The sequence below is a fragment of the Giraffa tippelskirchi genome, chromosome 1, assembly GCF_054371585.1.
Source record: "Giraffa tippelskirchi isolate mGirTip1 chromosome 1, T2T-mGirTip1v1.2.pri, whole genome shotgun sequence".
In the NCBI taxonomy this organism is placed as follows: Eukaryota; Metazoa; Chordata; class Mammalia; order Artiodactyla; family Giraffidae; genus Giraffa; species Giraffa tippelskirchi.
In genome coordinates, this window is record NC_137275.1 from 41,478,942 (window position 1) to 41,498,396 (window position 19,455).

Genomic DNA, 19,455 nt, shown 5'->3' on the forward strand with positions numbered 1-19,455 from the left:
AAAAGTTCTCACACATTAGGGGAACTGATTCTAAGAATATGAAACTTCTTTATGTCTAGAAGATAAAATCTGCTGCTGTAGGGGTGAAAGATTAAGAAATAATGTTTTTAATAGAATGGATAACAATAACATGGTCCTCCTGTATAGCACAGGACACACTATATTACATATCCTATAATACCATAATGGAAAAGAATATGAAAAAGAATGTATGTATAAATATAGCTGAATCACTTTGCTGTACAGCAGAAATTAATCTAACATTGTAAGTCAACTATACTTCAATAAAATAAATTTTCAAAAAATGTTTTCATTTGACAGTAAGTCAAGGAATGTCAAAATTGGAAGCCTAGATGGGTTATTATAGTTTAATATAGAGTTAGTTATGTACAGTGTACATTGGCAGGTGGTGGTCTGTTGCAGAAGGCTCTAGAAACTGAAATGTCTATCACTTTTGCATTGGTTTTGGTTCTCTCTTAGGCATAGATATTTAGTGTCAGGGATGACAACCCCTGAAAGTTGTGGTGTTATATATTTTATATATAAAAACAAATGGAATATCAATTACTAGACAGTCATGCACTGGATGCTAAGCCAGATGGGTTCATCCAGAAGTCCTTCTTTTTTAGTAGTCTGGCTATTTGCAGATTTATACCATAGCTCTGCTTTCTGTCAGGGGGAATTTTCAGTGTTAATCTAATTGGTTGTCCTCTTCAGCTATAAAGCTGTGTGTGTGTGCTTGTTCATGCCAGATAAATATAATCATCAAGTACTTTTTTGGGCCTAAAAACATCAATGAGTTCTGAGGTTTGCAGAGTTGGGACAAACCACACACCCCATTGTAGATTAGAGATCCTTATCTTTAAACCACAGTCACAGTTTATGGAGACTAGAATGACATGGACATATTTGAAGATTCCATAAAAGGAATTATTAAAATTTCATACATTTATCACATGAATCAGCTAGTTAGCCTTTCCTTGGTTAGTTAGGGGACGAAAATGCCCTTCAGTGAATTATCATTTTGCTGTGTTAGGAAATTGAACCCTACAACTGGTAAACATTTTCACACCTTTTCTAAAAATTTATGACATTTACCTGATGAAATTGAGTCACGTAGGGAGTCTCCTGACTGCAAAAATAGTCTGAAGAATCTTTTGGTTCTGTTCTTTGAGGAAACTGATTTGCAGCGGTCTCAGAAGCAGTTTTCTTAAGAGATACAGACGCTGGTTCTGCAAAAAGTATATAACATATCACTAGAAAGGCACTTGGGAGATAGAGGGGAGGGATGCACTCAGACAAACCTATGGAATTTGTTCCCAGTTGTCTTCATTTAGTTGTTGGGAAACCCAGGAGTAGATTATGAGAGAACTTGCTTTGAATTGCCATATTAAGGCTGGGGTTAACTTTTTTGATTTTAATCTCTTAGAAATAATAGCCAAACATGTTACATTCCTCTAGTGTTTTACATTCCCTTAGTTGGAAAAGTGACTTTATCCCCCAAAGGATCTTAAGGTACTATTGCTTTGTCATTCTGGCGAGTGTTGGGAACAGCCTCTTTAACATAAGACTTGAAGTCTACCAGGTTTCCTAGTAATAGTTTGATCTTGGGAAAGTCTCCCGAATTCTGACTCTGTTTCTCACTTGTTGGGAACAGTTCAGTTCAGTTCAGTGGCTCAGTCGTGTCCGACTCTTTGCGACCCCATGAATCGCAGCACGCCAGGCCTCCCTGTCCATCACCAACTCCCGGAGTTTACCCAAACCATGTCCGTTGAGTCGGTGATGCCATCCAACTATCTATCTCATCCTCTGTTGTCCCCTTCTCCTCCTGCCCCTAATCCCTCCCAGCATCAGGGTCTTTTCCAATGAGTCAACTCTTTGCATGAGGTGGCCAAAGTATTGGAGTTTCAGCTTCAACATCAGATCTGCCAATGAACACCCAGGACCGATCTCCTTTAGGATGGACTGGTTGGATCTTCTTGCAGTCCAAGGGACTCTCAAGAGTATTCTCCAACACCACAGTTCAAAAGCATCAATTCTTTGGCGCTCAGCTTTCTTGACTGTCCAACTCTCACGTCCATACATGACCACTGGAAAAACCATAGCCTTGACTAGACGGACCTTCGTTGGCAAAGCAATGTCTCTTCTTTTAAATATGCTATCTAAGTTGGTCATAACCTTTCTTCCAAGGAGTAAGCGTCTTTTAATTTCATGGCTGCAATCGCCATCTGCAGTGATTTTGGAGCCCCCAAAAACAAAGTCTGACACTGTTTCCACTGTTTCCCCATCTATTTGCCATGAAGTGATGGGACCAGATGCCATGATCTTAGTTTTCTGAACGTTGAGCTTTAAGCCAACTTTTTCACTCTCCTCTTTCACTTTCATCAAGAGGCTCTTTAGTTCTTCACTTTCTGCCATAAGGGTGGTGTCATCTGCCTATCTGAGGTGATTGATGTTTCTCCCGGCAATCTTGATTCCAGCTTGTGTTTCTTCCAGCCCAGCGTTTCTCATGATGTACTCTGCATATAAGTTAAATAAGCAGGGTGACAATATATAGCCTTGATATACTCCTTTTCCTATTTGGAACCAGTCCGTTGTTCCATGTCCAGTTCTAACTGTTGCTTCCTGACCGGCATACAGGTTTCTCAAGACGCAGGTCAGATGGTCTTGTATTCCCATCTCTTTCAGAATTTTCCACAGTTTATTGTGATCCACACAGTCAAAGGCTTTGGCATAGTCAATAAAGCAGAAATATATGTTTTTCTGGAACTCTCTTGCTTTTTCGATGATCCAGCGGATGTTGGTAATTTGATCTCTGGTTCCTCTGCCTTTTCTAAAACCAGCTTGAACATCTGGAAGTTCACTGTTCACATATTGCTGAAGCCTGGCTTGGAGAATTTTGAGCATTACTTTGCTAGCGTGTGAGATGAGTGCAATTGTGCAGTAGTTTGAGCATTCTTTGGCATTGTCTTTCTTTGGATTGGAATGAAAACTGACCTTTTCCAGTCCTGTGGCCACTGCTGAGTTTTCCAGATTTGCTGGCATATCGAGTGCAGCACTTTGACAGCATCATCTTTGAGGATTTGAAATAGCTCAACCTGGAATTCCATCACCTCCACTAGCTTTGTTCATAGTGATGCTTTCTAAGGCCCACTTGACTTCACATTCCAGGATGTCTGGCTCTAGGTGAGTGATCACACCATCGTGATTATCTGGGTCGTGAAGATCTTTTTTGTACAGTTTTTCTGTGTATTCTTGCCATCTCTTCTTAGCATCTTCTGCTTCTGTTAGGTCCATACCATTTCTGTCCTTTATTGAGCCCATCTTTGCATGAAATATTCCCTTGGCATCTCTAATTTTCTTGAAGAGATCTCTAGTCTTTCCCATTCTGTTGTTTTCCTCTATTTCTTTGCACTGATCGCTGAGGAAGGCTTTCTTATCTCCCCTTGCTATTCTTTGGAACTCTGCATTCAGATGGGAATATCTTTCCTTTTCTCCTTTGCTTTTCGCTTCTCTTCTTTTCCCAGCTATTTGTAAGGCCTCCTCATACAGCCATTTTGCTAGACTTGTATATTTTAAAATTCCGGTGCACAAATTCAGTGCATTGGGAATGATACTTTCATGTGGTTAATCCTTTTAGCAGTTTCCCTTTTCGGTCGCACATCCATTAAAGGGCATTGAGAGAAGGAAAACATGAGGCAACTCATCTGATTTGTAATTTATGTTAAAAAATGAAGAATAAAATTTTCAGCTTTTGTGAGGTATAAGTGTTGTTGGGCAGGGTTGGGGAGCAGTGGAGTCCTGCTATTTTCTAATACTTTATTCGAAAAATATTTGTTGAGCTCGTCCTGTGTGTAGGCAAGGCCGTGTGGTCAAGGCATACTGTACCACACACAGGGCTGATGTGGTCCCTGCCCCCACAGAGAGGCAGTAGAGCAACTGATTCAACAGAGCAGACTTGTTCATGCCTCCATTTCCTCCTCTGTAAATGGGGATAATGGTATCACTTACCTCATAGAGTTGTAGTAGGGATTAAATCCGTTAATATATAACGTGCTTAGAACACTACCTGGATATATGCATACCCTGTGACCCTGCATACCACTCCTGGGTGTGTGCTCAACAGAGATGCATACATATGTTTATTGGGAGACATGCACAGAAATTTGTATAGCAACATTATTCTTAGTAGCCCCAATCTGGGAACATTGGATAGAGAAGGTAGAGGGATGTATGTTCCTATTATGGAATATTCTATAGCAGTAAAAAAGAACAAACTCCTGCTGCAAGTAAAATCATGGATGACTCTCAAACAATGCTTTGTGAAAGAAGCTTGACATTCCAAAATATATACTAAAGGAAAAGACCATTGTATGATTCTATTAATAAAACTAGCCTATGGTAATGAACACTGATAACTTTTTGAGGGCTAACAGGCTTCCCAGGTGGTGCTAGTGGTAAAGAACCCACCTGCCAATGCAGGAGACATAAGAGATGCAGGTTGGATGCCTGGGTTGGGAAGATCCCCTGGAGGAGGGTATGGCAACCCACCCCAATATTCTTGCCTGGAGAATTCCATGGACAGAGGAGCCTGGCAGGCTTCAGTCCATAGGGTCACAAAGAGTAGGACACAACTGAAGCGACTTAGCATGCACGCATGGGGGCTAACAGGATAATTAATGAAGTGGGGGGGTCTTTAGGGTGCTGGTAGTGTTTTATATCTTGATTTGAGTGGTAGGTGCACAGGTGTCTTCACTTTGTAAAAACTGAGGTCTTCAACTATTTATGTGAACTCAAAACAATTAGATCAATTATAAATCTATAAAATGCTAAAGTTGGATTATCTTAGAGATCCAGAGAGATGCAGTCATTTGCTCCATGTTGAGTTTTAAGGGTAAAGAGAAACTAGAAAAATTAGGTTTTCTGTTTCTCAGACCAGTGCCTTTTCTTATATTCTGTGTTTTTCTTTATGCTATACTACATTAGGTTGGGCTTCCCAGGTGGTGCTAGTGGTAAAGAAATTGCCTGCCACTGCAGGAGATGTAAGAGATGCGGGTTTGATCCCTGGGTTGGGACGATCCCCTGGAGGAGGGCATGGCAATCCACTCCAGGATTCTTGCCTGGAGAATCCCATGGACAGAGGAGCCTGGTGGGCTACAGTCCATAGGGTCACACAGAGTCAGACATGACTGAAGACACATAGCATGCACGCATATTATAAGTAACCTTTTCTGTTACTTATAATAGGTCGGTTTGGAATGACAGCTTCATAATTAGCTGGCCTCTCAGTTGTTGCAGAATTACTAAAAAATTATAGCCATTGTTAGTTACCTTTGGAGAAAAGCAAGATTCAGAACTTACTAGTTTGTGTGGGGTTTTCCTTTTACATCCTAGTATTCTAATGGCAATCACAGAAAAGTGTAATTTAAAGGCTAACGATAAATAGATAGTTGTGCAGAAATTTGAGGTGGGAAAGTTTCTGTTTACTTTGTTACTCTCACTCTTACTAAGCTATGAAAGAAATAATTTTTCAGCATTTTTTGCTCTCACACAGCTCATAAACAATAGTCTTGATTTGTCAAGGACAAGAATAAACATCTATCAGGAAAAAGCTACAGAAGTTTTAATCAGTGTGGGAAAAGTTGGCATATCTCAGACTCTTACCATCTTCAAGTGCTTTTCTCTTGATGCTCAAAGTTCTTCGGTTTTTGGTATGATTTTCAAATAATTCTTAAACAAGAGAACATAGGAAAAGAGTCATTATATGACATCGTGTAAAAGTGCATTAGTTTTCAAGCATTCGAGTATACTACAGTTAGAACATTTAAGTGACTGGACAGATGAAAGAGTTTAAGAATTAGGAATATTTTGGTACTAATCTTTCCTAAATCTTTAGGAAAGATTTGAAAAGAAATTGAAATTCTTGACTTAATAGGTATGTGGTTTATAATAATTTAGGGAACCATTTGAACATAAAATAGTGTTAGGAATTTCTTATTGAAGAATTTTTTGCTAAGTTAAATGCAAAGAGGAAAGTTTATAGAATTTTCACTTTAAAAAGTCTAATTCCAAGGTTACATAGTAACCTTGTTTCCATTTGGGAGTTCTGAGAGATGGTTGTCTTAGGAGGCCATCAACTTCCTCATAATATCTCATTTTTCTTTGAGGGTTGACATTTTTCTTTTGTAAAACTCTATTCATAATTTAAAATTTTTGTATTTGGTATGACAGTGTTTCCAGTCTTTTGTCTATTCCAAACTGCATTCATCTTCTGCCAATTTCCTCAAATATTTGTTTCTTGTGGCCCCCTTCAAGTATTTGCTTAATTTTTTCATGTGACCATTTGTTTATAAGTGCTCTGACCTCCTTGTCACACCAGTGTTTTCCAGCCTCTGTGTCGCTCACTATTATAATCTGTAAATGACTTTTAGCATCTTCTAAAAGAATATGATTTCCTATGAATCAACATGATTCATAAATATTCAAACTTAGATACATCCTGTATTTCAGTATCATTCATTTAAAGCAAACTGGACTGACGTAAAGCATTGAGAATTTCAATATGAGGATCAAAATTTTTTTCATACATTCATATTCAAATATTTTAAAATAAGACAGACTAATCCCCAATATTAGTGAGAATAATTTAGCTGCTTTTCATCAACAGGTATTCTTGATTGCATATTTATGAATACAGAGTGTCTTGGTATTTACAAATTCTTTTTTTTAGTAAGAAGTAGGAATAGACATTTCTTTACTCCCCTACCATATACTCTACCAACTCAGGTATTCAATATAATGAGGCATTTGGGATCATACATAGTAGAGATCTTCCCTATAACTACTTCAACTGGTATATATTAGACTTTAAAAATCAAAAGAACATTTAAAATTCAACAATTTAGATCCCTTACCTGACCCAGGGATACCGTGTGGTGCTGTGGGGCCACCCACCTCATCTGAGGCATTACTTGCAGTGTCTTCCTCTGTCAGAAAACAGAGTAGTAATTTCAGTGTTGTTCACAGAGCACTAATGCACTTCTGCAGGTGAAGACTGCACTGAAAACCTAGTAAGCCTGGATCCCAGCATCAAAAGTGTAACTTAAAGCAAGAACATTTGCCATCTTGAACCAAATTTGAAGATGGCCTTATAGGATTCACCACCAACACCACAATGTTCGAACATAGTCGGCCTTAAAAGTCACAAGGCAGGAAGTTTGGTTTGCAAGTATCAAATTGCTTTGTGACCTAATTTGCTTAACAGCTTTCACTGTTACATTTTAATGCTTGCCAAAGAGCTCTTACAGCTCTTTTTTTAATTCAGTCCTCATTGTAACTAGGAATAATCCTTATTGCAATACATGTAAAGGAATAAAAGACTCTAAGATTAAGTGGTTTTAGCAGTCTTCATATTGAGGTATTAAGCAGACAGTGATTAACATTTTAAGGAACTTAAAATGCTTAGCATGGTAAATATAACAGGAATTTGTCCTGGTGGACCAGTATATGTTCAGGATGTTTACAACCCCACTGTTGGTAATTTGGGGAAAGCTCCTCCTCATATGTGCATGTTGGATTGCTATGTTGAAGTATAGCAATGTTATGGTAGTGTTCTTTTGTCTCAGCTGTACTTCCCTATACACTAGAACATTTTTTAAAAAGAATTCTATGTTATTAAGTATAGGTGTCTACATAGATACTTGCAATGATTATTCTACAATTAGACAATAGTTTGTATCAATAAACCTTGAGGCAAAAGTATAGATGGAGGGCTGTAAGCATATTGCCGCAGTGGGTATGTGAAGATGTACATCAGGGTAGGACCTCATCTTCTTATGAAGGACATGTTTGGACCAGGAGACTAGGATAGTTTAGCTTCTAGCAATATCAAGACCTCAAATGACAGGTTGTGCTCTAGAGCCGTATCAGTTCAGTTCAGTTCAGTAGTTCAGTCGTGTTCGACTCTTTGCAAGCCCATGGACTGCAGCACGCCAGGCTTCCCTGTCCATCACCAACTCCCGGAGCTTGCTCGAACTCTTGTCCATTGAGTCGGTGATGACATACAACCATCTCATCCTCTGTCATCCCCTTCTCCTGCCTTCAATCTTTCCCAGCATCAGGGTCTTTTCAAATGAGTCAGTTCTTCCCATCAGGTGGCCAAAGTACTGGAGTTTCAGCTTCAGCATCAGTCCTTCCAATGAATAGTCAGGACTGATTTCCTTTAGGATTGACTGGTTTGTTCTCCCTGCAGTCTAAGGGACTCTCAAGAGTCTCCTCCAACACCACAGTTTAAAAGCATCAATTCTTCGGCACTCAGCTTACATTATAGTCCAACTCTCACATCTATACATGACTACTGGAAAAACCATAGCATTGACTGGATGGACCTTTGTTGGCAAAGTAATACCTCTGCTTTTTAATATGCTGTCTAGGTTTGTCATAGCTTTTCTTCCAAGGAGCAAGTGTGTTTTTAATTTCATGGCTGCAGTCACCATCTGCAGTGATTTTGGAGACCAAGAAAATAAAGTCTTTCACTGTTTCCATTGTTTCCCCATTATTTGCCATGTAGTGATGGGACCAGATGCCATGATCTTAGTTTTCTGAATGTTGAGTTTTAAGTCAACCTTTTCACTCTCCTCTTTCACTTTCATCAAGAGACTCTAGTTCTTCGCTTTCTGCCATAAGGGTGGTGTCATCTGCATAGCTGAGATTATTGATATTTCTCCCGGCAGTCTTGATTCCAGCTTGTGCTTCATCAACCTGGGGCTCCCTAATCTACTGTTTGTCTTTTAATTGAAATTTTTATTGAGATAATTATAGATTCACATACAATTGTAAGAAATAATAATGATCCCTTCTACACTTTGCCTAGGGCTTCTGTGATGGCTCAGTGGTAAAGAATCCATCTGCCAATGCAGGAGACATGGGTTCGATCCCTGGAGAAGGAAATGGCAACCAACTCCAGTATTCTTTCCTGGAAAATCCCACGGACAGAGGAGTCTTATTACACTCCATGGGGTTGCAAAGAGTTGGACATGACTTAGTGGCTAAACAACAACATTTTATAAACCATAATATTCTGTTAATTCAAAGATTCATTGGTACAATCCACCACTATGATTCAGAAATCTTGTTTGTACTCATCTATGAATGTGTGTGTGCACACTTGCAGTATGTATTAAGTTCTATCATTAAAGACAAAAAACAAAAAGATACTTCTACCATTAGAAATTCCAAAGGTTTTTGAAACTCTGTGCCAGGAGCTAGGGGCAAAGACCAGCCATAAGCTTTATTTTGCCACAGCTTTTTAAAAGATTATTAAAGTATAAACAGTAAGAATTATAGAAATTACACTTTTTAAATTAACAAGTAGACTGTTTAAATTTATCAGCTTACCTATATCTGAGCTTTTTAATTTTTTTAAAACTTCTCAACGTTGTTTCATATGACTAAAGTACATTAATTTATGTAATTTTACTGCTGGGCATCCTGGGTGACTCAGTGGTAAAGAATCTCCTGCCATGCAGGAGACACAGGTTCATTCCCTGGGTCAGGAAGATCCCCTGAAGGAGGAAATGGCTCCCCCCAAAATACTCCAGTATTTTTGCCTGGAAAACCCCATAGACAGAGTAGTTTGGTGGGCCACAGTCCATGGGCTGCAAAGTGAGCACAGTTTTACTGCTAAGATTATTCAAATGTATACAAAATATACAGTTGTAATTAAATATTCCATTTTAAAGAAAACTACAGATGAATCTTCAGTCTATTACAAGAAATAAATGAACTGGAGAAAACAAGATGCTTGGCACACCTGAGATACTAACAACAGATACTTGAATGTCCTCTGCTGGCCTTCATGTTGCTAATTTTTGTTAAATTGCCAGGATAGTGAATATTTTAATTTTGGAAATACATTTTACTACAGCCAAAAGGAAAATAAAACTATTTTCCTTTTGATTATTCTTAAAAGAGCATGTAGCCTTTCACACATGATTTTTGGACTGATGATAAGAGTGGCCTCTAATAGAGTATATGTGCCCATCTCTGGGGTCGCAAAGAGTCAGACATGACTTAGTGACTGAACAACAACAAACCACCACTTGGAGCCAGAATTGATCTTCCTGTGACTGCCTTATACTAGAAAGCTGTGACTTTGGCCTGATTACCAAGGTATTGAAGTATTCTACCTCATTTAAATCATTTTAAGAATAGATTTTAGGAATCAGTTAGGAATCAAAAAATTAGTGAACAAATGGGCAAATTTAATTCAGATGACCATTATATCTACTACTGTGGGCAAGAATCCCTTAGAAGAAATGGATTAGTCCTCATAGTTAACAAAAGAGTTCAAAATGCAGAACTTGGGTGCAGTGACAAAAATGACAGAATGATCTCGGTTCATTTCCAACGCAAGCCATTCAACATCACAGAAGTCCAAGTCTATGCCCCAGCCACTAAAGCTGAAGAAGCTGAAGTCGAATGGTTTTATGAAGACCTACAAGACTTTCTAGAACTAACACCAAAAAAAAGATGTCCTTTTCATCACAGAGAATTGGAATGCAAAAGTAGGAAGTCAAGAAATACCTGGAGTAACAGGCAAGTTTGGCCTTGGAGTACAGAATGAAGCAGGGCAAAGGCTAACAGAGTTTTGCCAAGAGAACTCACTGGTCATAGCAAACACATTCTTCCAACAACACAAGAGATGAGTCTACACATGGACATCACCAGATGGTCAACACTGAAATCAGATTGATTATATTTGCAGCCAGAGATGGAGAAGCTCTATATAGTCAGCAAAAACAAGACCAGGAGCTGACTGTGGCTCCGATTATGTGCTGCTTATTGCAAAATTCAGACTTAAATTGAGGAAAGTAGGGAAACGCACTAGGCCATTCGGGTATGACCTAAGTCAGATCCCTTATGATTATACAGTGGAAGTGACAAATAGATTCAAGGGATTAGATCTGGTAGCCAGAGTGCCTCAAGAACAATGGATGGAGGTTTCTAACATTGTACAGGAGGCTGTGGTCAAACCTTCCCCAATAAAAAGAAATTTGCAAGAAGGCAAAATGGTAGTCTGAGGAGACCTTACAAATAGTTGAGAAAAGAAGAGAAGAGAAAGGCAGAGGAGAAACGGAAAGATATGCCCATTTGAATGGACTGTTCCAAAGACTAGCAAGGAGAGATAAGAAAGCCTTCACTTTGCAAAGAAGTAGAGGAAAACAATGGAATGAGAAAGACTAGAGATCTCTTCAAGAAAATTAGATACCAAGATATCATTTCCTTTTACTTATTGTAATAGAGCCTAAGTGTTCTATGATAATTCCCAGTGATTAGCTTCTTCATATTTCATTGGTCATACATTTTTTAAGTGATAATTTACTCGAAGTAGCTAATTTTCTCTCGACTGGAATCAAACTGAATCTTATGTGTTACTCTTTTCAGCCCTCTGCTGGTCTTATTCTCTAAAAACATGACACCTTGGCTATGCTTGATGATCTTCTCTAAAAATCCACTCTACAACATAATACTAAACCAAAATCTTCAGGGGTTCTAAGTTGGAAACTAATTAGTTATCCAGAATGTGGGGGTCCACAGCTCTAGCTGGATTTTTACTTGAAATACAAAAAAAAAAGAAGCAGCTTAGTATACTTTTAAGATAGTAAAGTGTTACTTTTGGGGAGATGAGTTTTATGATGAAGTGTGAATGTTAACAATATGGAGCAATGACAACTCCGATAACAATATTTATTAGTAAAATCTATAAAAACAAAATGAGCTTCCCTGGTGGCTCAGATGGTAAAGAATCCATCTGTAATGAGAGAGACTTGAGTTCAATCCCTGGGTTGGGAAGATCCCATGGAGGAGGGCATGGCAACCCACTCTAGTATTCTTGCCTGGAGAATCCTCATGGACAGAGGAGCCTGGCAGGCTACAGTCCATGGGGTTGCAGAGTCAGACATGACTGAGGAACTAACCACATAAAAACAAAATGAGCCGACCTCTACCTATTGACCTGATTTTTTCTAAAGATGATATCCATGTCTTTAAGCTTAACATAACAGTCTTCCAAGTAGTGGACTAGCAACTTGTGCATCACGAAGTATATATAAAGTGTTTTCTTACATATTTGGCTGCTGGGATCTGTGTGGGTTTTTACCTTTACTTTTATATTCATTTGAAAGTTTAAAATGCCATTATTTCTAGAATGACTGTAAACATCTTGTTTCATATTTTCTAGATATATTCCATACTAACATGTAAATGTACCATTTTTTAAAACCTGTCAGTTTACATCTGGCTTAATATTTTCCTTTTACGTAAAAGAAGTTATACTGAAGTGTTGTATTTAAGTGAGTTCTCCAGAGGACTAACAAGCTTTAATCTTCTGATTTTTTTTTTTGAAAAATCTTTAAAAAATTTTTAAGATTTAAAAATCATAAAAAATAGTCTAAAGTTTTTAAACTTTTTTCATGGAAATCTTTCTTTCTTATTAAACACTGTATGTGGTAATCTGATTTTAACTTCCAATGACAAAGGGTCGTTGCAGTTATTCCTTCAGAATCCTTAGGAGCACAGAGTTTTGTTTACCTTTGTTGTCCCACTAGTCAGCTGCACATTCCTGTTTGGTTAGTCTCCTTAATTTCTCTCCATTTTCACCTGTCAGTGTTCAAGCCTCTTTCCTTTTCTCCCATTGAGCTTTTAATGTGAAGTTTGCCAAGACTGTGGGGCACCTGGTTTTTGGATCAGAATTGGTTTTTAAACTTTTCAATGCTGCATGAAGCTTTGGACTGAAAGACTAGCACAAGGTCTGTGATGGCTAGGCTTCTGCTTAGGAGCTTGGTCACTCCCCTTCCCTCAATTTTGGTTTGTGTAAAAGGCAAACTATCAGAGAGGAAACACACTCTGCATCCCCTAAATGCCCTATACCACAGGGCGGTGGTTCTCAAACTTCAACATGTATCAGAATCACCTAAATACACCTCGGACTGCTGGAACTCACCCCCAATTTCTGGTTCTGGAGGGGACCCAATAATTTGCATTTTGAATGAGTTCCTAGATGATGCCAGTGCTACTATGAACAGCAGCCACAGGGAACTTCACTGTCATTAATAATGTCCACCTTCCATTTCTGCATTTTGGAAATGTGAGTATTATCCAACAATATTGTATAATGTTATAACATACTTGTATATGTTCTTATAATAACATGTTAGATGTTGTGGCTATTATATAATGTATATAATGGGTGTTCAGTCATGTTCAACTCTTTGCAACACTATGGACTGTAGCCCGCCAGGCTCCTCTGACTGTGAGATTTTTCCAGGCAAGAATACTGGAGTCAGTTTCCCTGCCCTCCCCCAGGGAATCTTCTTGACCTAGGGATCAAACCAATGTCTTTTGCCTCTGCTGCACTGGCAGGTGGTTTCTTTACCACTGAGCCACCTGGGAAGGCCAATGTATATAAGTATATTAAACCATCATAATACTGCAGGCCTCGCCCTTATGACCTCATCTAAAACTAATTTTCTCCCAAAGGCCCCATCTCCAAATGTAGTAACAGTGGGGGTTGGGGTTTCAACATATGAGTTTGGGAGTGACACAATTCAGTCTGTAGTAGCATCTTATAATAGCATGTATTTCATTATATACACACATACATAAAAACAAGAATATTGTTTTACCTGTGCAAGGGCTTTGTCTCATATCTGTCTCTCTTAGGTCTTCTGACATACTAGTGACCAAGTCATCTTCAGCTGCATCTCCAGCAATAACTGTATGAACACAGTGGGATATATGGTGGTGTGTTTTTTATTTACTTTTAGAACTGTTATTTTAAGCTCTAATATAGTATTTTCCCTTTTAGAGTGAACTTGATACTAAAAGCTGTGGTTGTTTATTTTTCTGTAGTTAGATTCCCCATCCTTAAACATATTTTAGTCTTCGGTCACTATAAACATCTGATGTTATAAGTCTCTAACTAGGTCTTGCCATAAAACTGACAGGATTATGTTCACCTGCATCTCCAATAGTTACTGTATGAACACAATCGTGCCATTGCTGTTGGGCTACTTGATCACTAGTTATTTTACATTTTAATTTCAATGGGGGAGATGTATAGTTCTCCAGCAGACCAGTTTCTTTCCTTGTCTACTAGTGAAACATTTTAGGACTTCTCACCATTTCCCAATCCTAACTCTTTGTCATTTCTCTCTCTTTCCCACTCATACTTTTATAGGAATTAGGACTTCATTCATGTTGATGTATGGCAGAAACTATCATAATATTGTAAAGTAATTATCCTCTAATTAAGAATAAAAATTTAAAGAAAATAATTAGGACTGTATCATTTAAGGCTGATACTAAGATCTGGAAACATTGTGGACACTCGAGGTCTTTAATAACATCTTGTCCCATCCACCATTTTATTTTATTATTTTTTATTTTTATTTTTTGAAATATTTGTTTATTTAGCTGCCCCAGGTCTTAGTTGGGGCATGCAGGATCCATTTGCTTCAGTGCATGGACTCTGTAGTTGTGGCCTACAGATTTAGTTGCTCTCTAACATGTGGGATCTTAGTTCCACAACCAGGGACTGAACCTGCATCCCTAGCATTACAAGGCAGATTCTTAGCCACTGGACCACCAGGAAAGTCCCCCCATCCACCATTTTACATAGCAAATCTGAAGGAGGTACTCCTGAGTTCAGAGTTCCACAGAGACTGAGGTAGAACTTGTGTTTCCTGACTCCTGGCTTAGAACTCATGCAGTTTATTCCATGCAGTCATGTCTTTGTGTATATTGCATCTCAATTCTTTAGGTTAAACTCATTTTGAGGAATTTTATGATGTGTCCTGGGAGAACTCACATTCTCACAGGTTTTGTGTTTTTCAATGCACTTTTTCTGTTTACTCACAATTTTACCACAACTGATATGAAATTTTTTTGAATTTATGCCATCAAGAATTTTGTTTTTGCATCTGTAAAATTGGTCTTTTTAAACTTCTAGAAATCCAATTTTCTTTCCTTGTTTTGTATAACTCTGTAACATTCTGTGTTCTGATTAAATTTGCATGAAATCTGTTTCATGATAAATTGAGCAGTTAGCTTGTTGAATCTCATTTAGTAAAACCTATTTACCTTAGACTGCTGCTGCTAAGTCGCTTCAGTTGTGTCCGACTCTGTGCGACCCCATGGACTGCAGCCCACCAGGCTCCTCTGTCCATGGGATTTTCCAGACGAGTACTGGAGTGGGTTGCCATTTCCTTCTCCAATGCATGAAAGTGAAGTCACTCAGTCCTGTCTGACTCTTCGAGACCCCATGGACTGCAGCCTACCAGGCTCCTCCGTCCATGGGATTTTCCAGACAAGAGTACTGGAGTGGGTTGCCATTTCCTTCTCCAATGCATGAAAGTGAAAAGTGAAAGTGAAGTCACTCAGTCCTGTCTGACTCTTCGAGACTCCATGGACTGCAGCCTACCAGGTTCCTCCATCCATGGGATTTTCCAGGCAAGAGTACTGGAGTGGGTTGCCATTTACCTTAGACTATATTCAGGTTATTGACATTTTTTAATATGGTAGCATGATGTTAAGATTACTTTTTTTTGCTTTCCTACCTGTCTGATCCTCTTCCATCTTTACATGGGCACATCCTGTGGCTTGCTCTTCATCTTGGAATTCCTGTTGTGAGTTTTCTGTTTTCTTGTGTCCCAGAATAGCATCCAACTCAGTAAAAAATTTCATGCTTTTAGCCATGCCTAAGTCTCTAGCCATTCTTACAATCTTGTATTCATGTTTTAAGTTTTTGTATTTTGTTCTGCACTGCTTCCAATCTCTCTCTATTCCAAGTTTCTGAAGCTTGGCAGCAATTTGTTCAAATATCCTTTTATTTCTCATTGTCCCCTCTAGTTGTTGTTGTATGCCGTGATCAGACCAGATGCCTATTAGAGCCCTGACTTCTGGCACAGTCCAGTGTTTTCCTCCTTCATTTGCTACAGTTGGAATGACAGTTGGATTATTAGGGGGTTCTATTATTGCTGTAGAGTCACCTGTATTGGGTGGGGAGGGAAAGAGATATATGGGTTACATATATCAGACAAGATAAATAATTGGATGCAACCTTACTAAAGACAGTAATTTTCTCTATGGGAGATGGGATGCAAATTGTAGTGTAGTTTTTGTCTTAAACTAGTTGGGAAATCAAAGTACAGAACATGAATCTGTTCCTTACTGTGATGGTGACTGACTTTGATAAAGTTGTATTTTTAATTAGTTACATCTTGATCATCTTTCTTCTTTAGCATTTCTTTCTCTTCCATTCTGCTCCTTTAGTATGTGGGATTAATGTCAGTGTATAGTGAAAGCTGAATATATAATCTTGTAATATTTACTTCTTTAAAGCAGTATAATTATGTATAAAACAGCTTGTTGAAGACAATTTTTCCATAAGTGTGAGCAATTTATCTCCTCCCCATGCCTTTTCTGTATCTAATGATTTCCATTTGCTCCATGTCAGAATCTCCTGAGGAAGCCTTTATAAACCACTGCCCCCATCCTTTATCCCCAGATTGTGATTTTAGTGTGTAGTTCAGGACTGAGAGCCAAGACTATTCACGAATGAAGGGCTTAGGGGCTTAGAAGAAGACATTAATAATCGGTGCTTCTTAACTCTTTGTGAAAATAAAAGATGTCCCATTGGTTAAAGACCAAATGCCATTTTAAGTGAAGTATTATATCCTTTTAATGAAAAGAAATGTGCCAGAAATTTCATAATGCATTAGGCAGAATGTCTCCACTTGGTTATAAATCCTGTAAGAATTTTGTGTTAGATCTCTGCAGTTTTGCAACTCATTTTATGATAATGGCATTTCTTGACATTATATCGGTTATTTCACAACCATATTATTTTACTCAGATTTCATGTTTAATAAAAAGGTAGTTTGGACCTCAGCATCTATAACATTAGTCATTAAAAAAGAATACCATAGTATTTACCTGGGTACGGAGGTGCTTTTATTTTGTGCTGTATTTAATGTCTTTGTTTTAAGATGTTTTTCATCTTAAATTAAATGTTAATTTAATTTTAAGATGTTCTTATTTAAAATTTTTTTAAAGATGTTTTAAATTTAAGATTTTTTCATCTTAAATCAGGTGAGCACTTTTCCTTACTTGCATTAACTTTCAGTAAGAATTTATAAACAAGAATGGGACTTATGTTGACTTTTTGAGTGAATAAAATCATCCTTGACTTCATTATGGATTTTATATTATTTACTTTCAAATGTAAAGTTCTACTTTTCTTAGCCTCCAGGATAAGTGAAGTCATATGCTCATTAAATATTAAGTACCACACTTACTATGTGTAATTTTGGCCATCAGATTCCTTACTATATTTAAAGCATAAAGACTGGGGATTTGAAGCTAATATTTCCTAAGTATTTCTACCAGGAAAAAATCATGAAAAGAGACAAAGAAGGACACTACATAATAATCAAAGGATCAATCCAAGAAGAAGATATAACAATTATAAATATATATGCACCCAACATAGGAACACCACAATATGTAAGGCAAATACTAACAAGTATGAAAGGGGAAATTAACAATAACACAATAATAGTGGGAGACTTTAATACTCCACTCACACATATGGATAGATAAACTAAACAGAAAATTAACAAGGAAACACAAACTTTAAATGATACAATAGACAAGTTAGATTTAATTGATATTTACAGGACTTTCCACCCCAAAACAATCAATTTCACCTTTTTCTCAAGTGCACACAGAACTTTCTCCAGGATAGATTACATCCTGGGCCATAAATCTAGCTTTGGTAAATTCAAAAAAATTGAAATCATCCCAGTCATCTTCTCTGACCACAATGCAGTAAGATTGGACCTCAATTACAGGAAAAAAACTATTAAAAATTCCAACATATGAAGGCTAAACAACACGCTTCTGAATAACCAACAAATCACAGAAGAAATCAAAAAAGAAATCAAAATATGCATATAAACGAATGAAAATGAAAACACAACAACCCAAAACCTATGGAACACTGTAAAAGCAATGCTAAGGGAAAGGTTCATAGCAATACAGGCGTACCTCAAGAAACAAGAAAAAAATCAAATAAATCAACTAACTCTACACCTAAAGCAACTAGAGAAGGAAGAAATGAAGAACCCCAGGGTCAGTAGAAGGAAAGAAATCTTAAAAATTAGGGCAGAAATAAATGCAAAAGAAACAAAAGAGACCATAGCAAAAATCAACAAAACTAAAAGCTGGTTTTTCGAGAAGATAAACAAAATTGACAAGCCATTAGCCAGACTCATCAAGAAACAAAGGGAGAAGAATCAGATCAACAAAATTAGAAATGAAAATGGAGAGATCACAACAGACTCCACAGAAATACAAAGGATCATAAGAGACTACTACCAACAGCTATATGCCAATAAAATGGACAACTTGGAAGAAATGGACAAATTCTTAGAAAAGTATAACTTTCCAAAACTGAACCAGGAAGAAATAGAAGATCTTAACAGACCCATCACAAGCACGGAAATCGAAACTGTAATCAGAAATCTTCCAGCAAACAAAAGCCCAGGACCAGACGGCTTCACAGCGGAATTCTACCAAAAATTTAGAGAAGAGCTAACACCTATCCTACTCAAACTCTTCCAGAAAATTGCAGAAGATGGTAAACTTCCAAACTCATTCTATGAGGCCACCATCAGCCTAATTCCAAAACCAGACAAAGATGCCACAAAAAAAGAAAACTACAGGCCAATATCACTGATGAACATAGATGCAAAAATCCTTAATAAAATTCTAGCAAACAGAATCCAACATCATATTAGAAAGATCATACATCATGACCAAGTGGGCTTTATCCCAGGAATGCAAGGTTTCTTTAACATCTGCAAATCAATTAATGTAATACACCACGTTAACAAATTGAAAGATAAAAACCATATGATTATCTCAATAGATGCAGAAAAAGCCTTTGACAAAATTCAACATCCATTTATGATAAAAAAGCCCTCCAGAAAGCAGGAATAGAAGGAACATACTTCAACATAATAAAAGCTATATATGACAAATCCACAGCAAACATTATCCTCAATGGTGAAAAATTGAAAGCATTTCCCCTAAAGTCAGGAACAAGGCAAGGGTGCCCACTTTCACCACTACTATTCAACATAGTTTTGGAAGTTTTGGCCACAGCAGTCAGAGCTGAAAAAGAAATAAAAGGAATCCAGATAGGAAAAGAAGAAGTAAAACTCTCACTGTTTGCAGATGACATGATCCTCTACATAGAAAACCCTAAAGATTCTACCAGAAAATTACTAGAGCTAATCAATGAATATAGTAAAGTTGCAGGATATAAAATTAACACACAGAAATCCCTTGCATTCCTATACACCAATAATGAGAAAACAGAGAAATTAAGGA

The 19,455-nt window shown here is 37.6% G+C and overlaps 2 protein-coding genes across 20 annotated transcripts in view; one reads left to right on the top strand and one right to left on the bottom strand.

Moving 5' to 3' along the window:
* The window catches only part of PAICS (phosphoribosylaminoimidazole carboxylase and phosphoribosylaminoimidazolesuccinocarboxamide synthase), a 75,440-nt gene that overhangs the window by 23,436 nt on the left and 32,549 nt on the right, over positions 1-19,455 (bottom strand). For 6 of the 15 annotated variants that reach the window (XM_081588654.1, XM_081588712.1, XM_081588691.1 and 3 more), the window contains 5 exons: positions 15,618-16,049; positions 13,686-13,775; positions 6,915-6,986; positions 5,665-5,730; positions 1,099-1,232 (listed from right to left, as the gene is read on the bottom strand). In XM_081588654.1, coding sequence (XP_081444780.1) covers positions 1,099-1,232; positions 5,665-5,730; positions 6,915-6,986; positions 13,686-13,775; positions 15,618-16,049 — 794 coding nt within the window. Of the gene's footprint in view, positions 1-1,098; positions 1,233-5,664; positions 5,731-6,914; positions 6,987-13,685; positions 13,776-15,141; positions 15,405-15,617; positions 16,050-19,455 lie in introns of those variants that run through there. The other 9 variants (XM_081588759.1, XM_081588733.1, XM_081588741.1 and 6 more) reach the window with 3 other exon arrangements.
* Positions 1-19,455, top strand: part of PPAT (phosphoribosyl pyrophosphate amidotransferase) — a 42,974-nt gene that overhangs the window by 2,905 nt on the left and 20,614 nt on the right. The window lies entirely within an intron of this gene.